At 50.4% G+C, this 15,449-nt stretch overlaps 1 protein-coding gene across 1 annotated transcript in view; it reads right to left on the bottom strand.

Moving 5' to 3' along the window:
* LOC144129011 (uncharacterized) overlaps positions 1-11,211 on the bottom strand; it is a 35,220-nt gene extending 24,009 nt beyond the window's left edge. Inside the window, exons 1-2 of the mRNA XM_077662878.1 lie at positions 10,248-11,211; positions 6,214-6,266 (exon numbers count right to left, since the gene is read on the bottom strand). Coding sequence (XP_077519004.1) covers positions 6,214-6,266; positions 10,248-11,211 — 1,017 coding nt within the window. The remainder of the gene's footprint in view (positions 1-6,213; positions 6,267-10,247) is intronic.
* Positions 11,212-15,449: the final 4,238 nt, after the last annotated feature.

Genomic DNA, 15,449 nt, shown 5'->3' with positions numbered 1-15,449 from the left:
CGCTCGCCAAGCCTATGACCGACGCTCAAGCCCCAGGAAATGCGACGCCTGGAGGACTTCCGACAACCGGCCGTTGTGCTTCCATTGCGGTGAGGCCGGCCATATTCTTCGTCACTGCCCGTACCGACGTATCGGTCTTCGAGGAGTTGCCATTAACGCTCCACGACCACGCTTCGGACAACGTCCGCAGGAAATCGACGAGTACCTGCGTCGAGAAGAGTACCCGCCGAACCGCTTTACGCGCTCACCATCGCCCTCAAGCTCGCGCTTTGCGTCGCCACGCCGCAGCTACGCAGCCGCGGTACGAGGAAGGTCTCCCAGCCCCCGTAGGGGAGACTGAAGGCAGCAACCTCTGGAGGTGAGGTTGCTCAAGAGCGAAACGGCGAAGATCCTCCACCGACCACGCCCCATGAAGACGCTGCACGCGCGACGCCGCATGAAGAACCGGCACTCGCCGCACGGACGCCGCACACAATGAGAACCCCGACCACGACGCAGGCTGCCATGAAAACGACGCCGCCACCCAGAAGAGCTTCGACCACACGCCCCACCCGCGACTCGCATACGCGACGAAGCCGTGACCCGACGCCAAGAGCGACGTGCAATGCAAGAGCCAGGACCTCTGATTTAGAAGTGACTATCGACGGCCGGAAAGTTACGGCTGTAGTCGACACAGGAGCCGATTACTCGGTGATGAATGGAACATTCGCTACGCAGCTGAGAAAAGTCACAACGGCTTGGGACGGCCCACAAATTCGCACCGCAGGGGGCCACCTCATTACGCCATCAGGACGATGCACAGCGCGAGTGACTGTCAAAGGACATACCTATCCTGCAACCTTTGTTGTGCTACCGCAATGCTCCCGCGAAGGGATCTTTGGTATGAATTTCCTTAATGAGCATCAGGCGATCATCGACCTGCGATCCAAGCTGATCACGCTTTCGACGGATGAAGCCATCGCTTCGATGAAAACTCGGGAAAATCACGTTGCCCTGACTGTCCTGGAGGTAGAAGTGAGCGTCCCACCCCGATCAAGCGTTATCCTGACCGTAGGCGCCACGAAAGCCATTAACGCTGAAGCCATCATCGAGGGCAACATGTAGTTGCTCCTAGACCGAGGGATCAGCATCGCAAGAGGCATCGCACATTAGCGCAATGGCCAGGCCGAAGTACTGCTGACTAACGTCAGCGAAGAATACCGGCACATTAACAGAGGAACGACGATTGCTTTCTTCGACAAAATATCTGACGTACGAGACTCCTTCGCCCTCTCCGACCCCTCCGCAGAAGATTCGCCTGACCAAGAGAACTCGCCCACTTTCGACATCAATCCAGCCCTGCACCGGAACACACAAGACCAGATCCGCAATCTGCTTCAAAGCTTACAGTGAGTGTTTTTCGACATCGCCGAAGGTGCGACAGACGCCAATTGCCAAGCATCGCATTATAACGGATCAACACGTCCGACCTCTTCGTCAAAGCCCCTACCGTGTGGCACCGCGAGAACGACAAGGCATCCGGGACCAAGTCGAAGAAATGCTTCGCGACGACGTCATCCAGCCTTCAAACAGCCCATGGGCGGTACCGGTTGTTCTAGTGAGAAAGAAAGACGGCTCGCTTCGATTCTGTGTGGATTACCGCCGCTTGAACAACATAACAAAGAAGGACGTCTACCCCCTCCCCCGCATCGACGACACACTGGACCGCCTCTGCAACGCCAAATATTTCTCATCGATGGACCTCAAGAGCGGCTACTGGCAAATTGAGGTCGACGAAAGAGATCGTGAGAAGACAGCATTCATCACTCCGGATGGGCTGTTTGAGTTCAAGGTGATGCCATTTGGTCTCTGTTCCGCACCAGCGACATTTCAGGGAGTAATGGATACAGTTCTGGCAGGCCTGAAGTGGCAAATTTGTCTGGTATATTTAGATGACGTCGTTGTCTTCGCCTCGAACTTTGAAGAGCACCCCAAAAGACTTCGAACAGTACTAGACGCAATGAAGTCGTCTGGCCTAACCTTGAAAGCAGCGAAATGCCACATTGCTTACGAAAAGCTGCTGTTTCTAGGTCACATCGCTATCAAGGAACGAGTACGCCCAGACCCGCAGAAAACAGCTACTATTGAACAGTTTTCACCGCCGGCCGATATGAAAGCAGTGCGCAGATTTCTCGGACTGCGCATACTACCGATGATTTGTGAAAAACCTTTCGCGCATCGCCGAGCCCCTGACCCAGCTGACGAAGGCAGACGTGCCGTTTAAATGGGAAGCGCCGCAAGCAGAAGCCTTCAAGGAACTTCAGCGTCGATTACAGTCCCCACCGATCCTTGCGCATTTTGATGGAAACGCCGATACTGAAGTTCATACCGACGCAAGCAGCGTGGGACTAGGCGCCGTCCTCGTTCAAAAAAGCGACAGGCTGGAGAAAGTCATCGCATACCCTAGCCGTTCCCTTTCCAAGGCCAAGGCTAACTATTCGACAACTGAGAAGGAGTGCCTTGCCATCATCTGGGCTACGTCAAAATTCCGCCCCTACCTCTACGGACAGCCGTTCAAAGTGGTCAGCGATCACCACGGGCTGTGCTGGCTTGCCAAGTTGAAGGACCCCTCTGGCCGACTCGCTCGATGGAGTCTGCGTCTCCAGGAGTTTGACGTCACCGTCGTTTACAAGTTCGGACGCAAGCACTCTGACGCCGATTGCCTCTCACGAGCCCTGTAGATGCACCGCCGCCGGACGACGATGAGGACGCCTTCCTGGGACCCATCAGCCCCAGCTCTTTTGCTCAGCAGCAACGCTCGGATTCCGACCTTAAAGACCTCATCGAGTACCTGGAAGGCAAGGTTTCTTCACCCCCCGCTTCATTCAAGCGAGGACTGTCTTCCTTCTGTGTGCAGAATGAGGTCCTTGTGAAGAAGAACATTACAGCGAACAAAACAGCCTACCTCCTTGTTGTACCTACTTGTCTCCGCGAAGAAGTTCTACAGGCTTCACACGACGAGCCGACACCTGGACATCTCGCGTTTACTCGCACCCTCCACCGCATTCAAGACAAGTATTACTGGCCCCGACTGTCTGCCGATGTCGCACACTATGTGAAAACCTGCCGAGATTGTCAGCGACGAAAGACTCCTCCCACACGACCAGCAGGATTTCTGAGCCCCATTGAACCTCCCTCAAGGCCCTTTCAGCAGATTGGCCCTTTTCCAACGTCAACATCTGGAAATAAGTGGATCATCATAGCGACCGACTACCTGACCCGCTACGCCGAGGCGAAAGCCCTACCGAACGGAACAGCAGCAGAAGTCGCCAAATTTTTCGTGGAGTGCATTCTTCTTCGACACGGCGCCCCCGATGTGCTCATAACGGACAGAGGAACAGCATTCACGGCGGAACTAACGCAAGCCATCCTGCGCTAGAGCCAAACCAGCCACCGGAGGACAACTGCATACTATACGTAGACCAACGGACTGACCGAGCGCCTGAACAAAACCATCGCCGATATGCTCGCTATGTATGTCGATGCCGAACACATAACCTGAGATGTCATCCTGCCTTACTTTGCCTTCTCCTACAACACCGCAGTGCAGGAGACCACCCAGATGACGCCTTTTAGGCTCGTCCATGGCAGGGAGGCCACGACCACACTAGACGCCAATGGCCCCAACGTTACAGAAAAAGAGAACGTCGACGTTGCCGCCTACCTTCAACGCGCAGAAGAAGCTCGAAAGCTTGCCCGATTACGGATCAAAGATCAGCAGCGGTCCGACGCCAGACGCTACAACCTACGAAGACAAAATGGGGAATATAAGCCAGGAGACCAAGTCTGGGTGCGGACGCCTATTCGCCGCCGTGTATTGAGTGAAAGGCTTTTGCGCCGCTATTTCGGCCCGTACAAGGTCCTTCGTCGGCTGGGTGCACTGGATTATGAAGTCATCCCTGACGCAATGACTGCATCCCAGCGACGCCGCGTACGACCAGAAGTTGTCCATGCAGTCTGTCTGAAGCCGTAATATGCGCGCTAAAGGACGCTGCATTTCCATACTCTATTTTCGCAAGATCTGTTTTATCTCTTACTAGTCGCATTATTTGTTTTAATGCATCGGGTCGATGCTTCTTCGAGAGGGGAGTAATGCTGCGAATATTTGCAGTGTGTTCGTTTTTCAAATCTGCCGCCACATCACTTTATCGCTTTGTTTGCTACGCAATACGCGACTAGATTTATCTCGATTGATCGCAGCCAGGCAGAGCTGATTCTACGTTGTTCCGGAATGTTCTAGTAACTTTGCGCTCTTTATCTCGAAAGCTCGCTATCAGCTTTAAATTGAGCACGGCCGACAGCGGCCGGCATTCTGTTCGACGACCGCCGAGCACGCTTGTCGCTTCGCCGCCGCCGAGTGATTCAGTCCACTTTGGGTGCAAGTCAGCCCAATAAACAGTTCTTTTAGAAGACCCTTTCGTCCGTCTTCATCGCTGCTTCGACTGCCGTCACCACTACGTGACAATATAGTCGACCAGCGGCTGCATGATATCAGCCACGTGTTACAGATAGCACGCTGGCCAGGGCCCATACATAGCGCGCATGCGCGTCTGATACAATACAAAGCCTAGGTATCAGATGTTCGTTGCTGGTTTGCAGTGTAGATCAGAGTGCAGGTTAAAGAACCCCAGGTGGTCGAAATTACCAGAGTCGTCCACTACGGTGTCTCTCATAGCCCGAGTTGATTTGTGAGCCTTACCTCACGAATACGAACAAGCCACCCATTACTGATATTATAATTTTCATACCATTGAGACCTTCACATAGCTCATTACAAGGGTTTGTGAACTGCAATGCCTTGTAGCTGCATCTTGAAGCGATGTATATACTCATGAACATAACCGTCAGTTTCCTACTCATAATAGCAATTGGGCCTTTCCTGTGTAGTTAGGAATGCCATGATCACCTAATGGTCACTGGCTGGCCAATTAGGTTTCATATAGCGTCAAGCATGTCTTTCATCTGTTGCTCTTATTATTGGAGCATCTGTTGGTTATCTTCCTAAAACATGTCGTTACCAGTATTAAAACCAAATAATTCAGTCATTCAACTGTATGCTTACAAGTACATTTCTAGAATGGCGGCTTATTTCAGACGCAGCACCAGTCTTGCGACAATGTGCCATGCAGAAAGTGGCCTTCCTCCTTAGTATTGGCTGGTAAATGTCCACACTGTGGATGCTAAGTGGCTCATTATGTCCGACTTCTGCAGTGGGTTCTCATTGAAGAAGCGACATGGGCAGGAAGTTTGATGCAAGGCATGCCTACATTTGATCCACATTTACGTCCTGGTAATTGGCAGCTCTCCAAGTAGCAATGCAGGTCATATTTGGGAGTTGCAGGTCATGTATTTTTACTTGCGCCTATGCTCAACAATGAAACTATTTATGCCGTCAACTTTAATCGCTGTGCAGATACATTGATCTACATGCCGTATTTGCCGGCCTTAGATGTTTATAGAGGTGCAGCTGTTGAGATGTTTCATGAACCATTTATGCTCTCTTCCACTAATTTCTAATAATTGGAGCTTTACATAGCGCTCCAGTATGCGGTATTGCATTGATAGCCAACAGCAGAACCCTCTTTACATTGCGGCAGATGCAGTGCAACAGGAATACGTTTTATTTCTGATGAAAACCAATGTGCTGAATAATGCATAGTTGTATGAGTATAAATATTGTTTTCTATGTGACATTTGCGTGTATCTTTATCTAGCTTAAGGTTTTAAAAGGAACGTACAAAAGTGTTCTTAAATACTAGCTGGCATTGTCTTTAAAGAAACTTGTCACTCTTCGCTGTCATATTGTCGTCTTATTGAATCCGACGACATTTAAAGTGAATAAAAGTTCTCTTAACAAGTTTTAATTTGCTATTTCAATAGAAATGGAGTGGTGTTAAATAGACTTCATTTTGGGGTGTTATCAGATGCTCCTTCATATTGCCGAGTCCCGAACATACAAAAATAACCTTGCTGATTCACTTATTAAAGGTGATAGGTTCAAAACACGCGAAAACAGAAGTAGAAAATAGAAGTGAATACAGCTCACAGAGAACGAGATGACCGATTCACAATGCAATGCCTCTGCGCCTATCCATGTGGAGCGCGTAGTAAACCTTGCTTGCTTATGCTACATGTCTTCGTTCGGTTGACTGCGTGCTCCACATGGATGCTCACAGTGGCCATGCGCCGTGACTTGGTCACCTCCTTCTCTTTGAGCTGTTTTCGTTCTGTACAGTAAATTAAAACACTGTATTTCAGCAATATAAAACGACTGGTGAATAGATATATTTCGTGGACTGGTGCGTTGAGGCGTATTCTTAGAACAATTTCTTCATCAAGGATAAGCTCCGTCTGCCATGATCTCATATCCGGGCAAAAAGATAATCTCCAACAGAGCTGTATCGTGTGATAAAATTATCTGATGCATGCCCTCCATAGGCTTTAGAGATGAACACAGTGCACCCACTGAGAGCAATGTCTAAAAGAAACGGTTGTATTTGGTGCCTTGTAGCTGCTGAAAGTATGAGCTCTGGCCTTGTGCTTTTTCGGTCGCTGCAGAGGCAATTCTTTGCGGTCTATTTATCAATATATATATATATATATATATATATATATATATATATATATATATATATATATATATATATACATATATATATATATATACATATATATATATATATATATATATATATATATATATATATATATATATATATATATATATATATATATATATATATATATTTAAACCTCAAAGACCCCATGAAAGGGTTATTACATGAGGATGTGGAGTTCAGGGCACATGGTTGATTCGATGGATGACCTGGGTGATGATTGGTCTGAATGAAGTACGACGGCGTGGAACAAGGCGTTCCATTCCTTTGCACTGCATACAAAATGATGACAGATGAGCACTGAGTGTCCGGTTAAACCGTTCGGTGAGGCCGTTGGTCTGAGGATGGTACGCTGTGCAGGTTCTGTGAACGATGCGGCACTCTTGCAGAAGCGCCTGGACAACCTCGGATAAAAACACACGGCCGCGGTCGCTCAGAAGCTCACGAGGGGCGCCTTGGCGGAGAATGAGCTGGCGGATAATGAAGAAGGCCACGTCTCGCGCTGTAGCCGCCGGAAGAGCCGCCGTTTCAGCATAGCGCGTGAGATGGTCTATGGCGACTATAACCCAACGGTGACCTGAAGGGGTAGAGGGCAGGGGCCCGTAAAGGTCGATGCCGACGCGATCAAAGGGACGGGCAGGGCAAGGTAATGGCTGCGATGGGCCAGAAAGGCGCTGTGACGGAGACTTGCGGCGTTGGCACGCAATGCATGAGTGAATGTACTTGCGTAAAAAGCTGTACATTCCACGCCAGTAGTACCGGTGCCGAAGTCGAGTGTAGGTTTTCAAAACACCAGCATGAGCAGTCTGGGGGTCGGCATGGACAGAGGCGCAGACTTCAGCTCGTAGTTGGCGAGGGATGACGAAGAGCCATTTTCGACCGTCGGGCATGTAATTGCGACGATAGAGGAGACCGTCATGCAGAGTGAAGTGGTGGGCTTGTCGCCGAAGTGGGCGAGAGGCAACTGCCGTAGGGGGCCCAGACAGATGGTGCACGAGAGATGTAATCCAGGGGTCCTTACGCTGTTCCACAAGCATGTTTACCGGGCGCAACGAGGACAGCTCGGAGTCAATGCTCGAGATGGTCGCAGTGTCGGAAGGCAGCGGAGACCGGGAGAGGGCGTCAGCGTCAGAGTGCTTACGGCCAGAGCGATAGACGACTCGAATGTCGTACTCCTGGAGGCGCAGAGCCCAGCGGCCAAGGCGACCCGATGGATCCTTCAACGATGACAGCCAGCACAAAGCGTGATGATCGGTGACTACGTCGAAGGGGTGGCCGTAGAGGTATGGTCGGAATTTGGTTATCGCCCACAAAATGGCCAAGCATTCTTTTTCTGTGACGGGGTAATTGATCTCGGCATTGGACAGCGTGCGGCTCGCATAGGCGACAAGGTATTCTGGAAATTCAGGTATTCGCTGGGCGAGCACAGCACCAATGCCCACGCCGCTAGCATCCGTGTGTACTTCTGTCGGGACGTTAGGGTCGTAAAGGCGAAGGATGGGAGGTGAAGTAAGGAGTCGACGTAGGGTAACAAAAGCTTCATCGCACTCAGAGGACCATGACGACAAGGAGTTCTGGGCTTGAAGCCGCGTCAAAGGCGAAATGATTGTAGCGAAATTTCGGATGAAGCGCCGAAAGTAGGAACAGGGGCCAATGAAACTCCGCAGTTCTTTGAGAGTAGAGGGCTTTGGAAAGTCGGCAACAGCGCGAAGCTTTGCCGGATCCGGAAGGATGCCCGCTTTGGATACGACATGGCCGAGTAGGGTCAGTTGGCGAGCGCCGAAGTGGCATTTCTTCAAATTTAGTTGCAGGCCGGCGGCGGTGAGGCAGGTCAATACTTGGCGCAGACGAGTCAGATGTGTGGAGAAGTCGGCCGAGAAAACAACGATGTCGTCGAGGTAGCGAAGACACGTCTTCCAGCGCAAGCCGCGCAAGACGTTATCCATCATGCGTTCGAATGTTGCGGGGGCATTGCAAAGACCAAATGGCATGACGCTAAATTCGTATAGTCCGTCGGGCGTGACGAAAGGAGTTTTTTCACGATCGCATTTGGACATGGGGATTTGCCAGTATCCAGAACGCAGATCCAGGGACGAAAAGAATTCCGCACCTTGCAGACAATCGAGGGCGTCATCGATGCGTGGTAGAGGATAAACGTCTTTCCTAATTATTGTGTTTAGGCGGCGATAATCCACACAGAATCTTATGGAGCCATCTTTCTTTCGAACCAGCACGACCGGGGATGACCAAGGGCTGTGCGACGGCTGTATAATCCAACGCTCGAGCATGTCGTCCACTTGCTCGTTGAGGACTCGTCGCTCTGTCGCTGACACGCGATATGGGCGCTGTCTCAGAGGTGGATGGGAGCCGGTATCGATGGTATGGTGGACATGTGAAGAACGCCCGAGGGGAGACTGGCACGCGTCAAACGATGAACGAAATTGGTGTAACAGGTGGAACAGCTGGTCACGGTAGGGAGAAGTGAGATCTTGATCGATGGCGCTATACAGAATGTCAGAGGGCGGTGGGGGTGACAGGGGAACAGGAGTAAGAGAGTCCAGCGATGGCGGGAGAGCAGTTTCTCGGTGGTCGTCGAGTTGCAGAAGTTCAGCCGGTTCGACGCACCCAAGGCATTCACCATGAATCAGGGTCACTGGAGATGAGAGAGGGTTGCTGACGAGCATGGCTGTCGTTCCGGAGGTCACCGTGACGAGAGCGAAGGGTAGCGGCATGTTCTTGCGGCAAAGAAATAACTCCGAGGGGGTAAAGAGTACTGTTACAGCAGGTTGGTTGCGTGGTGAGGCGCACGAGAGGGATACAAGGACAGAGGAATTTGCCGGGAGCTCGACATCGTGAGACAGGTGTACTTTGGCCGGATATTCAGGAGACGGTGCGGCCGGGTAGGCGTTGGGCAGGGCAGGAAAAGTAACTTCGGCGCGGGCACAATCGACGACGGCGGAGTGCTCAGAAAGAAAGTCCCATCCTAGAATTACGTCATGGGAGCAAGAGGAGAGGATCAGGAATTGAATGATGTACAAGACGTCCTGAATAACGACTCGCGCGGTGCAGGTTGCGAGCGGCTCGACCTGTTCGGCGGTAGCAGTGCGAAGAGAAACTCCCGAATATGGCGTCATGACTTTCTTCAGTTCTCGACAAAATTTCGCGTCCATAATTGAGACAGCAGCTACGGTGTCCACGAGAGCACAGGTTGCAACACCTTCTACAAAAACATCAATAACGTTTGTTGGTGAGAGCAGAGGCCTTGTAGAGTTCCCAGGGGACGCAGCTCTTGCCTCGGGAACTGCGCTCATTAGATTTCTGCAGCGGAAGGGCTGGCCCGACGGCGCATAGGAGATAGGGAACGGCGCCGCGGAGAAGAGGAACGATGAGAGGTGGCAGCCTGGCGGTTGGTGGAGAAGGCAGGAGGCAATGGGTCCGCTTGCACGCGGGGCGGCTGTATGTAAGACCCATACGCAGATGGTGGCAGGACGTCAGAAGGCGAAGAAGGACGTCTGCGGCAGTAGCGGGCTACATGGCCGGCGAAGCCGCAGGCAAAGCAAATAGGCCTGTTGTCGCGAGTACGCCACAAACGACCGTAGTGCGAGACTGCCGGCGTGAAGCGAGGTGACGGTTGTGCCATCTGAGCCCGATACGAGAAATCAGGCGGGGGCGTCGAAGGTGGCGGCGCTTGAGTGGCGTCTTGAAAAGGGCTCAAGGGATGGGATGGTGGTCTGGCAAGAACGGCGGCGTACGTAAGAGGGGCAGCCACAGGTTGCTGGGGCAGGGGTGGCAGGGCCTCCGTGACTTGGGCTCGGATCGTCTGCTGAAGGGTGGGAGACAGCGCTGGCGGGGGGTTCCGAACTCCAGAGATGAGCGCTAGTTGGCGTGCGAGCTCCTCTCGAATGAACTTATGAATGTCATGCCTGAGCTGCTGCCCTCCTGCGGTCTCGACATCAGCGGACAGGACGTCGGCAGGCTGTACGGCGCGACGAGTGAGGACGCGTTGCTTGCGGAGCTCCTCGTAGCTCTGGCACAAGCTGATGACGGAGGCCACGGTGGCCGGCTGCTTGGCTAGAAGCATTTGGAACGCATCTTCATCGATACCCTTCATGATATTTTGTATCTTATCAGCCTCGGTCATATCGCTGTTCACGCGCTTGCAAAGATCCACCACGTCCTCAATATAACTAGTAAATGTCTCGCCAGGCTGCTGAGCCCGTTCGCGTAAGCGCTGTTCGGCGCGAAGTTTGCGCACGCCAGGACGGCCAAATACCTCAATGAAGCTCGTCTTGAACGTGAACCATGTGGCGATATCGGCTTCGTGGTTACGGAACCAGAGGTTGGCGACATCAGCCAGGTAAAAGATGACGTTGTTTAGTTTCATGGCGTCGTCCCAGCGGTTGTGCGTGCTGACCCGCTCGTAGGAAGCCAGCCAGTCCTCGACGTCAGAGTCGCCGAGCCCACTGAAGACAGCCGGGTCCCGTTGTCGAGGTGTGCCGGAGCAGACAAGCGGAGCAGCTGGTGGCTGGGGAGCCAGAGGGGCGTTATTCGGCATTGCTGACGTTACAGTGCCGCTGCGGAGCTCCAGGACGGGATCAGAAGCAACCTCCACCACTTGAAAGGGGGTTTAATAGCTCAGGCACCACCAGAACCAGGAAGGCAGAACCAAACGCAGAACGAGGCCTTCTAGGCGTCCGCGGTTATTCTAGAGCCCGGCAGCAGCACGCGCTCAGCGATAGCACTGCCGCTACCTCGTTGTCACATCTTCGTCTTTACAATATAAATATCCCGCGAGGCGACACCACCTCCCCCTCTATCCCAGCGGAGCACATCTGGTGAAGCGAGCGGCGTCGACGGCGACGCCATCGGTTGGAGCGCGGGTGCGGCGCTGCTAGCCAACGGCGGCTCAAGGTCAGGCCACAAGCATAAGGCTGTAGTGCGCGACGAGCCGAAATGGCTCACTGGTTGGAGTAGAAAGCTTTCGCTTCAAAATCCGTACTCCTCCTCTCCTCGCAATGTACGCCACTGCCCCAAAAGATAGCGTGCGACTGCAGCGCTTCCCGCTCGTCTCGTTCGGGCGCAGTGGGGCCGTGCGGCATGGAGGAATCACGCAGTGAGCGGCGAACAACGCAGCGCACATCCAAAGTGCCTTCACCATGAAGTTTGCGGCTTGCTTCCCGGAAGCTATGCTGGCGTTCGTGGCAACGGGTTTATTGAGAACGACGTGCCAACAAACTGCGACTGCAACTTGAGTCCCGAGCGTTTCGGCAAGGCGCCTGGCAGCGCTTCTTCGCGGTTTGCCGCTCCGCGCGTTCGTTTCACCGTACGTAGCAGAGCGATTTGTCTAAGAAGCAAGGCGTCTCGCCGAACCGGCGATGGTGTTCCGTGGACTCCCTGGCAGTGCTGCAACACGCTGTCGTGTTCCACTCTTGAAAGCGAAGCTTAAGCGTCCTCCAACTTTTAATGCATTTGTAGAGCTAGATATACGCTGCAAACTCGGAGAATTGAAAAGCCAACGCGATGTTCCCAATGGTGAAACTAGAAAGAAGGCTCTAAGGTCAGGGTGGTTGTAATGGTTTGAGCAATAGAGTGCGGTCTCAAACAGGGACAGATGAGGACGGGCGCTGACGTATAACTGAAGTGTATTGCTTGGCTCGCGGAAATATATGACGAGCTTCATGAACAAAAGAAAACATCTCAACAATCACCAGTGACGATTTATCCTACAGCTGTTGAAAGCGACAACAGCGCCGTCATTTCGTTGTTGCTAAAATCTGGAGTTCATTTTCTTTGATTGCCACAGATGGGCTCCTGACACATGTTTCCCATACCATTGAGATTTCTGCAGCTTCAGGAATTTCGCGAGATAGCTGATTGTTGTGACTGCTTACAACTTTCGTTTCTTCGAAGTATGGCCTGGACCTGTTTCTGTCGCAATCCCTGCTGTGTATTCCTTGGTCTCTTTTTATCGTTTCATGTACATTATTCTGATGCTCCTTAAGGTGCTCATTTAGGCATCGTCCAATTTGCCCTACATATTGCTTATCGCACGATAGTGGGATCGAGTACACACCTTCCAGATATGACACAAAATGATTTTTCTTTTTCACAGAACATTCTGTGCAACAATTTCCGATCAGCTAACTTTTCTGCAAATATTCTCCAGCTTAATAGACGCCGAGAAGATTACTTCAACATCTACTCGATTACTTATCTTATTGAGAATATGTGAGAGGCGGTACACATGCCAAACGACTGTTAGCTTTTTTCAAAGCGGTTGCAGACGATTCATCATTAATGTTTGTTCTGGATGACTTCAAACTTAAAACAGTCGATGCGGCTATATAGAGAAACAGCTGCCTGAGGTAACTAGCGTTCATAACGCGTTGAGTTTGATAACTGAAGCTGTCATTCATAGAATGGATGCATGATTTTTTAAGTGGGTTAGTATAGCAAGATTTGACCACGGCAAGTTTAACTAGTTTACAATGTGTTGACGCGAACGAAAGGAATGATTTACTGTTACGTTGTTCGGAAGCCCAACATGTAGGCTTAGCCATAAATCGGAGTTCGAGTTCCAAGAACCTGGCAGCATTATACCTAGGGCCTTGACTGGTTAATTTGAGCGGACGAAGGCAATTTTCAAGATTGCTTTGGATCAGTGGCAAAATACATACGCCATCAACAGCTGTGTTATGAATTGCCTCTGATTATTGTTGTTATGTTTTCTTTTGTTGATTGATCTCGTCATACAACTTTTGTCCGTAAAGTTCCGAGACTGTGTCCATTAAAAATATGTGTTTAACATTGAACTCATTTGCGCAGCATCCCTTCGAAATTGTCTCTCTTGCAGTCTATACACAGCTTTCAACGCTCCTTGAGGTGTTGAAAACAGTTAGAAAACGCTTCTTTTGGCAGGGTTGTCAGCTCATTTGTCGTGGCGTCTTGAATGGCCTCCATGCTCGCTTTTTGAAAAGAAAGTTATTATTTTTTGGCCCGCCTGAAACCTGCAACCTTGTGCCCTACCGGCCTATCCTGAGCTGGTGTCTTCACTTGGCCTTGTATCAAACCTGCACACACAGATGTAACCAGCTCTTGCGAATAGCCGGCTATTGCTACTTTTTCAGACTGAAGGGCAAAACTAGAGATCATCTGATGGTGGCAAGACCTCATGAGCACTGACTTGAAGTACGAGAAATCACTATTCAGCAACTTCGAATATGTCGACAAGAAACTCAGGATAGGCGCTTTTGTCCTTGTGTAGGAAGCCTGGCCAACATGCCATGCTTTCTCCTCCATAAGAGAATCAAGTAACTGCGGTCTCTTCATCAGGCACGTTAACACTGAACTCCAATCCCATGCCTTCCTCTTTGAAGACCTTACAAACAAGAAGTAGTTGTAACTAAACAATTGTAAGGCAAGGCCTTGCAAACTGCGTTAAATGTTTTGGTCCACACACAAACAAAATATTACTCAGAATAGGAGCCACACCTGAACCTACCCAAACTCCTTCCTTCCGCACGTAAAGGCCCTTCTGTTCCCTCACAATGAATTAAGGTGAAGTTGCAAAACTTTGAAGAATGCATCAACAAAAATACCACAGTTGTGGACAGAAGAGCTTTAGCACGAAGAAAAAGAAAAAAAGGAGCTTGCATGTGTTCAAGAGTGGCTCCTATCGTGAGCGATATTTCCCTTGCATGCGTAGACCAAAACATTGAGTGCAGTTTTAAAGGCTTTGCCTTGCAGGTGTTTAGGTACAGACACTTCGTGTTTGGAAGGTCTGCCAGCCAGCCTAGAGCCATGGTTGAAATGCAGCAGGTGATCAGTGAGCAAGGCTAGGGATTCAATTTCAGTGCTGAAGCACCACATGAAGAAATTCTGTAGTTCCTTTATGTATGGCTTTTTTGAAAAGTTAGGGCCTAAGCAGTTTGCTTCCAAGACTGCTTTTAGACTGTTTTTACCACTGCTCGGAAAAGGGGCAAAGGGGAGAATCCTGTTTTCTGTCTGGACTTGTATTTTACTCAGCTCTGCCAAAAGAGGGTACGAGCTTACGACACGGTCGTTTAACCCGATAAGATTGCGAAAAATAAATCACCACGACTTCTTTCATTATTCTAGAAATATGAGCTCAACATATGGTCCCGATTAAAGGAGCTCTAAAGAGGATTCTGAGCTCATTTTTTTATGATGGAAACTCGATCTCACGCTGCAAGCTTTCTTAGAAACTTTCAATTGTCCTGTAGAGCCGATTTCCCTATTACAGCAGCAGAAACGTCCCGTTTCTTACTTTTTTCTTTAATTGACCGATAGTAGAAGTCAACCGACGTGAGGAGTGCCTTACAGTCAGTCACATGGTGGCTTGCCACTTGCCATTGGCGGTGTGATATGTAGTAATACGTGGATTGATTTGTGAAAACAAACAGTCCACGCTGATTTTTATTTCTGTGGGCCTAATCGGAAGCTATGCAGTCTGCAACTAAAACTATTCGTAGAAACCTAAAAGCAAAGCAAAACGAAGTGCCGCAACATGACTCGCTGAAGACACTCCCCACTCTAATTGACTCCTCCTACTCTCAGAGGTCAGTTAAAAAAATGGTGGGAACTGGGACATCTAATCCAATTTAACAGAGAAATCGACTGCACAGGACAATAATTCGAAGTTTTCAAGAATGCTCGGAGCATGTAGACAGAGTTTTCACAGTACAAAGGCGAGCTCAGGATCCTCTTTGCTGCACGTTTAAAAAACTGCGTTGCATCTAAACATTTCAGACACTTTCCTTGCGGCGCTTCCAA

The sequence above is a fragment of the Amblyomma americanum genome, chromosome 1 (genome assembly GCF_052857255.1).
Source record: "Amblyomma americanum isolate KBUSLIRL-KWMA chromosome 1, ASM5285725v1, whole genome shotgun sequence".
Lineage (NCBI taxonomy): Eukaryota > Metazoa > Arthropoda > Arachnida > Ixodida > Ixodidae > Amblyomma > Amblyomma americanum.
The sequence above is the reverse complement of the archived record's forward strand: the minus strand, read 5'-3'. Positions and strand labels throughout refer to the sequence as shown.